The following is a 14,113-nucleotide window of genomic DNA, read 5'->3' on the forward strand; positions in this document are numbered from 1 at the left end:
TTATGAGCCCCTTTATAAAGGGGAAAGGAGCAAGACAATTCTGCTTTAAGATAAAGCACAACCTGGATCTGTCAGACATAGACTGAATACTTGTACAAAAGATCCTTTTCTTCCATCTTGGAATATCTCGTAGTTTCTTTGTAAAGCCCTGCTTGTCTGTATCCACCTGTTTTGATCTCTTGGTTAGATGGTAAATTCAAGGTGGGGGAATTATTCTGGATCTACATGATTTGGTCTACATGGTCTGCCAGGAATTGGTAGGTGTTACGGTGATTCAAATAATGAAAATAGACTATAAAGGGAAAAACAACACTCCCAGACAATGAGAGCAGGAAGCTTGGTCACAAATAGTTTGTCATTTGACATGAAGTCCACATTACTCATGTCAGTGGTTTGATTGCCTCAATCCACTGCACTCGCTCTGCCTTGGAGCTGGCCTGGATGTAATAATGAATGTCATTTTTGGTGATGATTTTGAAGAGGTTGCCTTGCACATTGCCCTTCACTCCTGCAGAGAAAAAAAAACCCGACAGATGAGAAGGGTGCACAGAGAAAATCTTTCTGGCAGATACGAAGCTTCACATGGAAGAATTTGAATTTCGTGAATTAGGGAATCAAATTTTTCCTTTTTATTATGAATAAGACATCTAAAGCTCTTGAGTCTTTGATTTCCCTCTTCAAAACCCCTGGAAGTGTTCAAGGCCAGTTTGGATAGGGCTTTGAGCAAACAGCTTAAGTGGAAGTTGACCCTGTCCATGGCAGGGGGGTTGGGACTTGGTGATCACTGGGGTCCTTTCCAACCCAAACCATTTGGTGATTCTGTGGTTCTATGAAAATAAAGATACACACATTCCTGCCATAGATTGTATGAATTACTGTGCACTCTACAACATACCTAAAATAGTCTCTGTTTAGGTGAAGACTATTATTTGAGTTATACACTGGAATGATGAACCCCTACCAGTTTGCACAGTAGATCAGATTTTCTCCTGCCCATAGCTGGGTTCCTCTTAGCAAGGATCTATCTCTGTTGTTCATCATGTCCCCCTGCCCCCAGACCAAAACATTTTCAGACCTTCTCTTTAGAAAGATGTTCTGTATTTTATATCTACACATTGTACTTACTGTCATAAAACATATTCCTTGAACAACAGAAACACTTATCTGTGAGGCTGAGGTTCTAGACAAATGTCTGAGCTAAGCCCATGCTCCAGCAGAACTGGTTTTTTATTGCTGTCTTTATATCTCCCCTACATTTGGGTTCTTTTCAGGAAGGAAAAGGTAACAGCATAAGTAGAGAGGACACAGAAAAGGAATGGCATCAGAGGATGCCTCAAGACTTTGAGATAAAAAACGCCCAAAAAGAAGGTATTTTCTATTTGTCTGTTAACTCTGGAATATTATTCAGTCCTAGGACTGTCTCAGAGGTCATATGACTAAGAAAAGCCCATATAAAGGGAACACCCAAGATATGTGGAAATAACGCTTAAAAAAAAAATCCCCTTTGGTGTGGACAACCCAGCAGTACAGGGATTTGGGACGTGCCTCTGCCCTTGCTTGCAAAGGGAAATGAAAGGTCAGCCCACTTGTGCATACAAGCAACCATACATACAAATCCACACCCAAAGACTGTATTGCTACGGCATAAATATAAATGTATGGACATTTAGACGCTCGTTCTCACCTGCTGGGACTCCATTGTCCTCCAGAGCTGAGACAAGACAGCCACGAAGAGAGAATCCACCTACTGGTTTATTTTCTTCCTGCAAAGAAAAAGGAAACAAGGCTTAGCTGGAAAATATCATCATTAAAATAATTTCCCAGAGCACGTGCATTACTTTTATGAAGTTGGAGACATAATGCCAGTTTTTCCAGGCATGTCACAAGATAAATCAATTAGAACATGTAGTTAAATGCATTACTGTATTGCTTCAGTCTCAGATGTTTCTCTGATGTAGCTGGGCATGGTATAGATCAGTTAAAAGCACAAGGGTAGGCAACCACATTTCAAACGTATGTATGGTTTTATCAACAGCAATATGTTGAATTGTATATATTTCTGTAAGTATTTAGCTTGCTGCTTTTCACTGAGACTATATGGGAAAAATCTGACTGTTTTCCGTAGTTGGCTAGCACTCTTGTTTCTTGCCTTCAGGTTCTGCAGTTTCAGCTTATAGCATTATGAGAATAAGTTGCAGTGAAAAAAATCCATGAAGGAAGAGGAAACAAAAAATGAATTAGCTCCATAAACTCTTTTCACTGGGATGTTGTTTTTGTCTTCTTTAAAAGTCACATAAAGCATTTCTATACATGTTCTTGCAATCCTGTTGGGCTTTGTGCTACCATAAGTATCTGACTTGCTCACATTGATTATTATATTCATGAAGATAAGTTCTACTGTTCTATGAGAAAGTTTAAAACTGAGTAGTAGAAATTCCTATAAATACTTTGGCATTAAGGAGACGCTATTCAATGCTGGAATAAGAATGTAAAAAATCCCAGTGCCAGTATGATCCTCAAGTGGTGGGATTTCCGCCCAGAAAGATCACAACCCAGAAAGAAACCCTGCAGGACCATGGTCCCAGACTGTGAGGGTACAGCAAAAGACCAATCCCAAGAAGACTGCTGCCACTCAGCTAAGGAAAAGGAATCTCACAGGAAAAAGACAAGACAGAAGATGCAGGGATACAAAATCCTACAAGGACAACCTCTTAGGGTAAGGCCAGAGAGGTCTAATTCCCCAGGAAATGGATAGAGGAACCCAGGGTGATAGAAACATTTGCAGCATAATTGTATCTTCTTTATAATGTTTATGTCTCTAAAAGGATTTCTGGGGAAGGTAACTTCCCACTCACGTACCTTGGTGGGATCATAGTAGTGCAAAAAAGCAGGATCAGCTCTCAAAACAAATTTTCTCACCTTCCAGTTTTTCCTCTTGTGCCCCTGGCAAGATGGAAGAATTTAAATTACTACTTCCTGAAATGACCATTTTCCTATAGGCTGTAGGGGAGACATAAATAGATACCAAAAAAGAGGGGTTGGACCCAAAAAGGAAAAGTATTTCCTAACATCTTGGTAATTCCCATCATCTTCTGCTTATCTTTCTTCTTCATACATTGGTAATTCCATTGTCTCTTCCTTTCCTGTGCTGAGAACTAAGAAAGCAGAGTGACAGGAACAAATGGTTATATCCCTGATTCCTGCTTTTAATTTCAGATTAAATATGGGTTTCAGATTAAAAGCCCATGCTGTGTGTGCTCTGAGGGGCTTATGTCAGGTCCTTTTGGAGCTCTTTACTCTTTCATCACAGCCCTCTCATTGCTGACAGGCCTGTGCCAGGCCCTGTGAGCATCCCCTCCCCTGGAGGTTTGGTGCTGGGGCTGCTGGGGGCTGTCCCTGGCTGCTGCTGAGCACAGGCAGAAGCTCCTGGGCAGCTCTCGTGCCCTGTGGTGATGGGAGGCTGCCCTGCCAGCCTGTGGGGATCCCACAGCGCCCTGCCAACCCTCATGGTGCCCTGGCAGCTGGAGGAGGGAGGGTTGGGAAGCATCTGATGATCCAGTTTGCACAACGCTAAACTTGGGGCTCTGGGTACAAGGCTCCAGAGTAAGAGTGTGGCCATGCAGTGCAGGTAGGGTTCCATTTGCAGGTGGCTGTGTTATGCTCTGAAAGAGCATGACTGACCCTCGTCTTGTTCATAGTAAGCATTGGAAACTACACCTTGCAGACCAAGGGTCAGATCTTGGAAACAGCTGCTGCCAACAGGTAATTGTGCCCAAAACCAAGATTTCACCACCACCAAAGCACCCACATGTCCACAGATAAATGTCCACTTCATACAAAGGTCAAGCTACTCAGCTTTGAAATTCATCTGTGGCCAGCAAAACATCATCACTGTTCACTCTACCTGGATGGGATAGGTTGAACCAAAGGAACAGTGGCTCTGCTTGGAAGTGAATGTAACACCTCTGGTAGGATTTGGAGTTTGTGTGGGACTTCGGCTTTTGATACTGTTTTGTACCTTTCAGTATATGCTCAATATGTACAGAACATCCAATTAATCCTGCCTGAGCAAGTTCCACAGTTCACTTCTTTGTAACTGGATACTCTTAACTGCAAGACCTCAAGTACTGACGGGCAAGTTCTGCTGGGCACAACTCTCCAGCCATGATCATATAAGACAACATTTACTCTCTAAGAAACCCTAAGAGCTGTAATTTTTCTTGTTTCCTTGGGCAGGTTCCAAGACTTTGCTTACCTGTTTCACTAAGAATCCTTGCTTCACAATTTTGCCACTTAATTCAGAGATGTTAAAATGTACCTCTTCCTTGGAACTGGTATTTTTCTTACTGCTCTCAGCCTGCAAATAGGGAAAAGACATTTCCACTTTTGTTTTTAATCTAAACAGAGTTTTAAGTACAAAATTCTGCATTTTATTTTCCTTTTTATTTTCCTTACCTGTTTTTAGCTTGTATTTCCTGAGTAAATTCTACTCCATAGCTCTGTTGCACAGCCTTGTAGGACCAAGATTCACAGGCAACAAATTACAGCTGTAAAGCTGCACATGCTTGGGTAGAAGCACTGTGGCCTTGAGCTGTAGTATAACTACAGCACTGCCTCCAATACATGCAGACACAGCACTGCACTCCAGGGACACACCTCTTTTAATGCCTAATTATGTAATTTGTAGATCCCTCCATATCCATGTAGCTATTTGGCTCCAGCAAAAGTGCCAGTGTTAGTACTACTGAAAGCCTAGAGCTGCTCCTTCTGCATTTGCTTTCTCAGCCTGCACATTTGCCTTTGGTTGCAGGCTGTGTGTGTCCCCTCCTCACTACCCCAAATCAAGTGTGTGACGAGGGCCAGAGGAGGTGCCTCTGTCAGCAGCTGCATCACTTACAAACATGTACAGAGCGGTGGAGTCATCGAGGAACTTCTCAGAGGGGTCGCTGGAGCGCGTGGCCTCCGTGCTGCGGACCCCCACGGGCCTGATGAAGTTCTCATCCATCAGCATGGATGCCAAGGTGACAGCCTCAAATCGTGACACAGCAAAGCTGTTGGAGATGAGCCAGTCCACCAGGGCAGAACCTGCAGGAAGAAAGGCAGCTCTCATACCAAGACAGTGTGTTCTTCTGAGGAAAGCCAAATGGTCTCCTGCCACATAGGTTTTCACTTGTTGAAACATTTTGGCACCATCCCAAAGATTGTCAGAGAAGTGCTGAGTTGACCAAAAGTGTGGGGTTCTAACTGTACTCCCATATGTCCGAAGAGCAAGAAGGAAAAGTTTTGGAGAGCTTGGCTGCACTGCCAGGCTCCACTGGGTTATCCCACAATTTATCCCACTATGAAGGCGGTACAGTAGCTCCTTTGTCCCTGCAATGAGGCATATCAGATGTGAGGTGGCTCTTTGTCTGCAGTAGGTGTACCTGTGAAGGTCTCTTTATATCTGCTGCCTTGATCCAAATTGCGGGTCAGCTTAATTCCAGTACTGCTGTCATACATTCTCTCCACTATGTCGCTGCAAATGAGAGCACAGCACAATATCAGCAGATGAGAAAGACAGGCAGAAATTGCTGCATACTTCTGTCAGTGCCTGGGATGTCCTCATGATTACCCACATAAAGATGGGAATTATTCTAGGTACTGCCCCAGAAGCAGTCCTAAGTACATTCCAGGAAAACTTTATTCTCCCAATAGCAGCACTAAACAAGGTGCCTCACAAGGTATCTTTAAATTTAAAGCACTTCAAGCTGATCTATAGTCAGCCTGACTTACCTGCTCAACACAAATCAAATTAATGTAATTCTTCTGTTTCTTAATCTGTTCTCAGATTCCTCTTATTTAAAATGACACACCCTAAAAATCCTAGTCTGGATTGCAGATTGTTGGTTGAAAACTCACGAACAAGGCACAAAGTCACCACCCACTGCTTCCCTGATGTTACATCTTTTGAGGTAATACATCTCCCCAGTGAGAGCATCTGCAGCTGACTAGGAAGGTCTTCAAGCCAGCAGTGAGGTGCCTGTGCAGAACCCACATACTCCCAAAACGTAATGGTCAGGAAAAAGTGCATTCCCTGGCAAAAGTATGTGCAAACCTAGAACAGCACAGCCAGTTTAGAGGTTCCTGGCCACACAGGAGCAGATCTGTGCAGAAAGGAGCTTCCCTTGATCCTCCCCATCCATCAACTCAGGCACTTTGCAAACTACAGCAACAACAGAATGAGAAATCATATGCACTTACTGAAGGCTGATATTTTCTAGCAGTTTGAAAGAGTTCTTCATTCTGTGAAGTTCTTGTACCTGTACTGGGTGACCAGCATGAATAGCTCCAGTGATGTCCAAAGCCCAAGAATCACGTTCCTCCCTGGAGCAACATTCAAGGAAATAGTCTGTATTGGTTTTTGTCTTTAGTTTGATGAGTAGCTGTGGAAAAAGAAGTACAAAGCAATAACATCATTTAGCAATTTCCCTACTCTTGCATTTTGCTTTTTTTCGCACTGGCCCAAGTGACACAGATAACTCTGATAGTGTATCCCACCTGAGCAGTTCAGAGCAATTCTTGTTCAGAAGGATGGTGGGCACAACTCTGGGTTGTTTTGGTTTTGGTTTTTTTTTGGCTTCTATCCCCCTCAGATCCCTAGGTTTTCAGATAAACATGGTTTGCATGCATGGAGCTCCTGGTACTTAGAAGAGAGCAGACCACACAGATACTGGATTACACAGGAGTGTGCTGCTGACTGTAGAGATTTTCACATCCAGATCTCGACAACTGCAAACTCTTCATTTGGCTCTTTCTGCCATGAGAAGTACTGAAATAGTCAGCAATTCCCAAAGTAATTTCCATTGTGGCCCCACACATGGGAAATCTGCATTGCTGCTGCCCATGGGCGAGCAGAGAAACAGAGGAGGCACTTTTTCTTCCAGAGTCATCTTGCTGGAAAGTTTCTACAGCAGCAGTATTCCATTGGTGAAGGATAAAGGAGCCTGATCTGGCTGCCTGGGAGCACTCCATGGATACCCAGGATTTAAGACAACTACCACAGATGATGTTTCCCTTTTTCTCCACCCTCCTCAGATTTTATTGAGCTGTTCATGTCCTCTCTCCACTCACTGTTGGGCTGATGCATTTGCATTTCTTCTCACTGTGTGCACAGGAGTAGTGGTTGGGGTTGGGGTTTTTTTGTTAATAGCTGTGACTCACATTTGGGCACAGGGAAGAACAAAGACAAAATGAGGGAGTTCAGTGCTTGTCCTGGTTACACTGCTAGTGGCAGCTTGCTTTTGGCTGGTCCTAATTCCGGAAACACCCCGGTGGTATGGTTGCAGTAATCAAAGAAGCCAGGAGGAGAGAAGAAGATAGGAAGAAGTTAGAAAGTGAGTGACATAGAGATTTTTTTCCCAGTCATACCGGTCTGTTCTCATATTCCAGGCATGGACAAGTAATAGTGCAGCCATCCAAAAGGATCCTGCCCTTTGGAGAAGGCTCCTTCTTGCCTCCTTCAATTTTGTAATACAGCAGCTTATCCTGAAGCAGAACGAACCATCTCACTTTCCAGTTACGAACAACATGTCCCTGGAGGGCAAGAAATCCACATAGCTTATTTTAACACAAGAACTGAGAAATGACCATATTTTCTTCTTGGCTTCTTGTATGAAACGAAGCACAAGAAGTCATCCTGAGTCCTGTTCTCCCTGAAATACACATTTCAAGTAACAAAATAGCACAGCTCCATCACTATAAAATCATAGAGGAATAGAAAAGTGCTTTGCTCTTTCTTCAGCCAGGAGAACTTCTTTGCTGGCAAGAATTGTTTCATGTAAAAGCTCACATGAATTATCCCAAAGAGCTGATGTAGCTGCACACCTGTCTGCTGACAGCACAGGCAGCCACAGGGCTAAATCTGAAATGTGTGAAGGCTCTTAGCAACTAGCTCCTCCTCTCTGGTGACCCTGGGTGGTGTCTTTTTCATTTTGATGTGGCTCTAGGTGCCAAGTGGTTTTGCAAACACTTTGCTGGGTGAATTCGCTTTTCCTTACGTCCCCCACTTACTGCTAATGAGAAGTTCATTTCAATCGTACCTGCCTCCAATCTCCTGGGCTAAAACATTCCCTGTGCTCCTGTTTCCTGTAAAGGAAATACGCTTTTTAAAGACAAAAGACTGAATGAAGGCTGCTGTTGAATGCCTCATGGATTATATGACAATACAGACAAATCCTCCTATTTTCCCTCTGTAAACAGCCCCCAGCTCTCTTTAGTCTAGTTAAAGGACAGCAAAGCCAGTGAGGGCTGGCACTGGCAGGCTCAGTCCTGTCTGATGGTGTCTGGTCCAGCTTTGCTGTGCAAAGAGCTGACTTGTGTTTCTACAGGTGATGGAGTGTTACAGCCAGCAGGCAAAGCAGGGGGTAAAGAAAGCTCTGACACCTGGGACAGGGTGAGCGTGGCGAGAAGAAAGAAACATGTAAGGTCCAGTTGTGGCATGAATTAAAGCTCATTAGTTCTCTGTAAATAAAGGGGAAACTCAGCAATTTCCAAGTAAAGGTGGAGTAACGAGTCTCTAAAATCCAGGGCACTATAGATCCAATGTCTTCTAGCCCATACTAAATACAATTTATCTAACTTGTGTTTGTTCTCTCCTTTCCTTTGCGTTCCTCAGTGATTTTTTTCACCTGTTGTAAAGTTACTTGGCCATTTTTCCTGTATGTTCTTTGCTATGGCTCTATTCTTTCCTCCTAGAAAATGTTCTCTTTTCTCAGGAGGTCACCTTACCTTTTTTTCTTTATCTTTACCTGAATTCCACACATTCATTTTATATTTATAATGCATTACAGTACATAATTCTGTCATTTATAATGCAATTAGATAATCTCTTTGCGTCTGTTCTCGTCTCAAGAAAGCTCTGTTTTCTTTACCTGATCCTATACCTTGCTCCTTTTTCCTCTGTGAATCCCAGGTTCCCTTGTCCCTCAGTTTCCTTTAGTCATCCTCTTTGTGGTCTCCTTCCTATCAAGCTGTGTATCTGGGTGATGTTGTACAGACTGTGGTAGTCACAGCTCTGTGTGCTGCCGATAACCTGCTCCTCTCACACACTCGGTGCCTTGGCTTCCCATTTGAATTCAGTAGTCACTAAAGAGGCAAAAAGTACAGCTGTAGCCCAGGGAGGAGACTGGGAGCTGGGACTGCTCTGCCCTTGCTCCACATAGAACTTCATATGGCTAGTGGCTGGCCGGCCAACTGGCTGGGAGCCCTGACAGGAAAGCTCCTGACCAGGATTACCTTCATGTTAGCACCAGAAACACTGCCACGTACTGTAGAAAAGCATTTCCCAAGGCGTGGCAAAGCTTTGAACAAACCTCTGAATCACATTTTTCTCTGTGAAATCAAGGACCATATTAATCATTGAGACAGGGTCTTGATACTAAAAGCAGTTTATGTCCCTTGCTAAATTGCCTCCTTGTGTTCCAGCAATGACTGACTTGGTCCTACAGGGAGAAGTACTGGGAAGGTTGAAATCTTTCAGCTCTTTTCACCACATTTTGGCTAAAATTTTCTTACAGCACTGCTTGAGGAGTATGGAAAAACGAAGTTATTTCAAACACATTTTTAAGTTTGCATTGCCCTGATCCCCTTTAAAAAGAATAATCTGTTCTCCATTCTTTTATATGAAATGGGAAACCCTGCACAGACAGGTCACTGAAAAATGCACAAGCTATCTTAACCGACTGTCAAGAACTTCTTCTGTCTCGCCATCCTCCGCTGCTCACCCCCACTGCTGCCTCGGACGTGCTCCTTGCAGGGGTGTGTGCGAGGTGCAGACATATTGGCTTTCTAAGCCCTGAGTCATCCTGATGGCTAATTCACCTTCCTCTACAGAAATGCCAGCATGGGGAAACTTGCGGGTGGGTAGCGAATAGCTGCAGTTCATGCAGCTTCCCTAGCAGGCATCTGCACAAACCTGGAGGAGCTCCTTTCCCAGGAGCAGGCAGGAGCCCCTCAGACCCAGCACCCAACAGGCTGCCTTGCCAGAGCCCTGGCTCGCTGCAGTCCCTGCTCAGGAGCTGCTTCCACGTTTGAGCAGAGCAGCACGGAGGGGGACCAGAGCACTCACCCGTTTGACGAGGAAGCCCTCCTTCAGCACTCCAGCTTCTTCCTCCATCATAGCCAGCAGGGAAAAGAGCAGAGCCCCCGCAGAGAATTGCCTGAGCCCTGGCAGCCTGTCCGTCTGCACATGATTTGTTTAAGAAAGTTCATTTTTCTTTGCTCCCCTCCTCCTCCAATGTGACGCACTCTCCCTTCCCTGTTTTTTTTTCCTCCCTCCCTACCTGTGAGACATTAGTTAAACAGCGAGCTGGCTCTGATATATTACCTGCCCTCGGGGAAGTAAAACAAAGGGATGTCTAAAAAGGATCTTGAAAGAATTTCACAGAATTTAGTAGAGCAAAAAACCACCACCGAGTGAGCTGGCCAATATAAGCAGCTAGAAAATGACAAATCAGGTATTGCATGGGAGGGGGAAGCAGAATTTTAAAACCACATTCCTCAAAACTTCAGACTAAACAACTACCACTTAAAATTTCTCATCTAACAAACACATCTCTCAGAAGTTCTACGGATCAGCACAGCTTGTAACACATAGGATATTGTGATTACAAGGTGACTTTTACAAATCTTAAAGTAACTTCTTTTGCTAAAAATTAATTTTCCTAAAGAAGCTCCAAAGCACCTACAAGTCCACTCTACTTTCAGTGACCCCTCAGTATATAAACCCAGATTCTCAACCTAATATCTTAAATCTCTACGTAAGCAGGCTTTTAGTAAAGCAGCCTGATCCATGAACATTGCAGTGACCTCTTGTACCTCCTGAATGCCTCTGAAACAGTGTCTTTTGTGTCTAAATACAATCTCAGATGTTTATTGTATTTTTAAAGACTTTAGCTGCCATGACAAATCTCTTTTGATAGATTTATCAAATCTTGTCCTGATGAAGTAAACCAGTATTAATAATTCAGAGTGCTGCTGTTCAGAAGTAATAGCCTTTGCTATTCTGTCAGCATTCCATGACTCTCACTAAAATTAAGGTGATATATGTGGGCAGAGTTATGAGCTGTGATAAGAAATACAGGGTAGAGTATAGCAAATAAACAAAAGCACTCGTTGCTATGTAAAGAGTCCAGAGGTCAGTAAGACAAAGTGACTAAAATATCATGGGGCACACTTTCATGCACCAAGGAAAAGGAACAAACAAATAATTTCTTTATCTTTATACATTTTTATAACTTTTAGCTAGGAATAGCAAGACACTGAAGAATTGAAACCAGCACTGTACTGGAGACAACCCAGAGAAGAGTCCTGCAGAGGCTGTGAGAATACAATGGGTGACTAAACAATGCTGGAAATTAGAAAAGTTGATTCTGTATAAAGAGAAAACATGCTGGCTGAGATTTCAAAAGCAGAAGTTACCTATGTAGCTTCTACTGCAGACCTTTTGCCTCTTGGGAAAAGGCAGGCAGCATCGAGGCAACCGGCTCAGTAAGTCATATCCCAGTATGTTTGTTCTTCAGTCCACCTAAAGTCAGTACAGTAACAGAACACTTTTTGCTGCTGGTATGTAATATTTTGAGTTACCAATGGAAAATTTTGTAATTTTTTTTAGTATTACTGTAGCCTTAAAATAAAGCAGAACTTAACTAAATATATTTTTGTTAATTGAAAAAATAATCTCCATCTCTGCATATATATATATATGCATATATATATACACACACACATATATATTTGTACATAAAAGTTGTATTCAGAAGATGAATCTTGGAAAAAAAACTCTGATAAATTCAGCAGAAAAATAAAAGAAAATAAATTTCACCTCACCAAGTTTTGTACATCAGAATTACACAAGAGGGAAAAAAAAGGAAAACTTGAGACCAGGTACACAAGAGATATTACTGCTCCATGCATTTCCTGGACATGCACTCTTTATATAACCAGCTTCAGGAATACAGTGTTCCACCGCTTGGTATTTGAGGTTTGACTTCACATTGTTCAGCTTGTTACTGCAGGCAATTTATTCAAGGTGCTATTTCATGCTAGGGAGGACAGGTAGAAGCTTGCAGGGGGCTCTCGCTCAGACAGTGATCTCAGAATTGCTCCATAAGCAGTCCTTGCTGAAGATCTGACAAGCTCCTTTTCTCCAGCATGCAGACCACCCATGACCCCACAGACGTATCTTCGCAAAATTAACATTAGCAACAAGGAATTCTATTGTCAAACTGCTGGTGAAAGGTGAAACAAATCTTGCTTCAGCTGGTCATTAAATAACAGGTTTTGTATTAACTACTTATATAGAGCCTTCACTTCCTGCAATACCTCAACTCAAAGTGTTTCTTCAATACTTCAGATATTTATCATACACACACCCCTTCCTCCCTGTCTCATTCTGTAGTTAATCGAGGCTGAAAAACTGCCCCTGTATTGCTCCCGAGGCTGAGTAAACACAGATCTTTCATGGTCAGGTCATATAAAATGAGTCAGTGGACCCAGGCTGTCCTATTCATGCATGGCCTGGGAATGCAAGTTCTGGCATTGAATGCTTCCGGTGGGAAAGGACATGCTTCCATCTATATAAACTTAGGGAGCTCTAAATCAAATCTTCTGTGGGACTTAAAACTACTGAAGAGTACCCATTTCCTCAGATTCCCTTCAGAGTGTTTTCCACATGTCAGTGTAGTAGTACAACAGAAAAAGGACAGTTAAGTGCTTCACATTTTCTTCCCTTTGAAGTGACCCCCAAATACTTTATATGCTGTAGAATTTGAAATAGGAGGGCCAGGAAGAGCCAGCTTCAAGATCACAGGATGCTACTCAGGGTTACAGGGGAGGGAGGAGCAGCCTCCACAGTTCTGAGTGCAGGCTGTGCTCTTTCAGCCGGCAGACCCTGCTGGTACCTCCCGTTCAGTCCTTCAAGAAGCCACACAGCTGAGATTAAGGGAACCTGCCCAAAGGAAAATCCCGTCCCATGCTCTGCCATGCCCAACATGTATCATCATGTCACACACAGCATTGGGGCATTACAGGCACCACAGTTTTCAAAGCAGCTTCTTAGGACTTTGCCCTCCAGTGTAGCACTCTCATTAAATATTTAGTTCCTTTAGTGAATTAGGAAATATGATGAAAACAAACCACATCAAAATAAAGCATGATGAAACATTTCTAGATAAAAGTGAAAGACAACAAGCATTCAATAGTATTCTGACATAACAGCAATTTAAAAATTAACTGTAGAAAGGTGCAAGTATTTGGAAACAGTTGTTTCATTGCCTAGACTCTTGAAAATCAAAGTGCAGATTCTGCTATGAAGAACAACACACCAGCCCCACTGCACCTAAAAAAAAATCCTGTGGGCCAAAATCAGAGAGAAGACAGCAAGAAATTGTCACTGTACTAAAAACCAGACAAACCACAACAGCCCCAAGGGCACCACTTCTTTAGAAACCACTATTTCCCCTCATCAGAAACAGGATACGGGGCTGTGTGTTACCAGACTCTGTGCCTGACCTGAGCCACTATAACTGTTTGGGTTGGATTTTTGCATTAATGAGTCCTTACTGTTTCCAAGCTGTCAATCTTAGAAAATCAATTTGAGCTAGGGAAGTCAAACTGAGATCCTTACAACTAACATATCAGGCCAAGTCCTGTCCACAGGTATACCTGTCCTCTTCCCTTCCATTGACTATGCTTAGTGCAAGTGGAGATGTTGGCCTTGTGATTACAGTTCAGCAAACAGCACAGTAGCTAATGAACAGCAGGAATGTGCTGCCTGGATTTAGCAACTTAACAAAGACAGTCACAAAAAGCCCTTATTTTAAGCACTCAGTAAGCAAAGACAGTTCCAGAAATAGAAAAAGAGCCAGGTTGAGACACAAAGCATAAGCTCAGCAACTCCTAAAGATCTTTAAGTGATGCAGCACAGCAGAGCCCCAGCACTCCCTCACTAACAGGCACCCATCTGATACGTCCTCCTTCCCATTTCTGCAATGCATGAGAAGGATCGACCAGGTTTGCCTTGTGTCTTTTATTTATTCTTGGTTGAAATATGCTCAGGAGAACAAATTGGGAGAGC

The 14,113-nt window shown here is 43.0% G+C and overlaps 1 protein-coding gene across 1 annotated transcript; it reads right to left on the reverse strand.

Annotated features, from left to right (window-relative positions):
- Nucleotides 1–380: 380 nt before the first annotated feature.
- On the reverse strand, nucleotides 381–10,153 carry PLEK2 (pleckstrin 2; the record flags this gene model as incomplete). Its single annotated transcript, XM_082283257.1, has 9 exons — nucleotides 381–508; nucleotides 1,685–1,763; nucleotides 2,860–2,943; nucleotides 4,256–4,357; nucleotides 4,898–5,085; nucleotides 5,424–5,515; nucleotides 6,241–6,422; nucleotides 7,408–7,572; nucleotides 10,106–10,153. The coding sequence occupies 9 exons, from the start codon at nucleotides 10,151–10,153 to the stop codon at nucleotides 381–383; spliced, it is 1,068 nt and encodes a 355-aa protein (XP_082139383.1).
- Between the last annotated feature and the right edge of the window lie 3,960 nt (nucleotides 10,154–14,113).

The sequence above is a fragment of the Coloeus monedula genome (genome assembly GCF_965178545.1).
Source record: "Coloeus monedula genome assembly, chromosome: 6".
Taxonomy (NCBI): domain Eukaryota; kingdom Metazoa; phylum Chordata; class Aves; order Passeriformes; family Corvidae; genus Coloeus; species Coloeus monedula.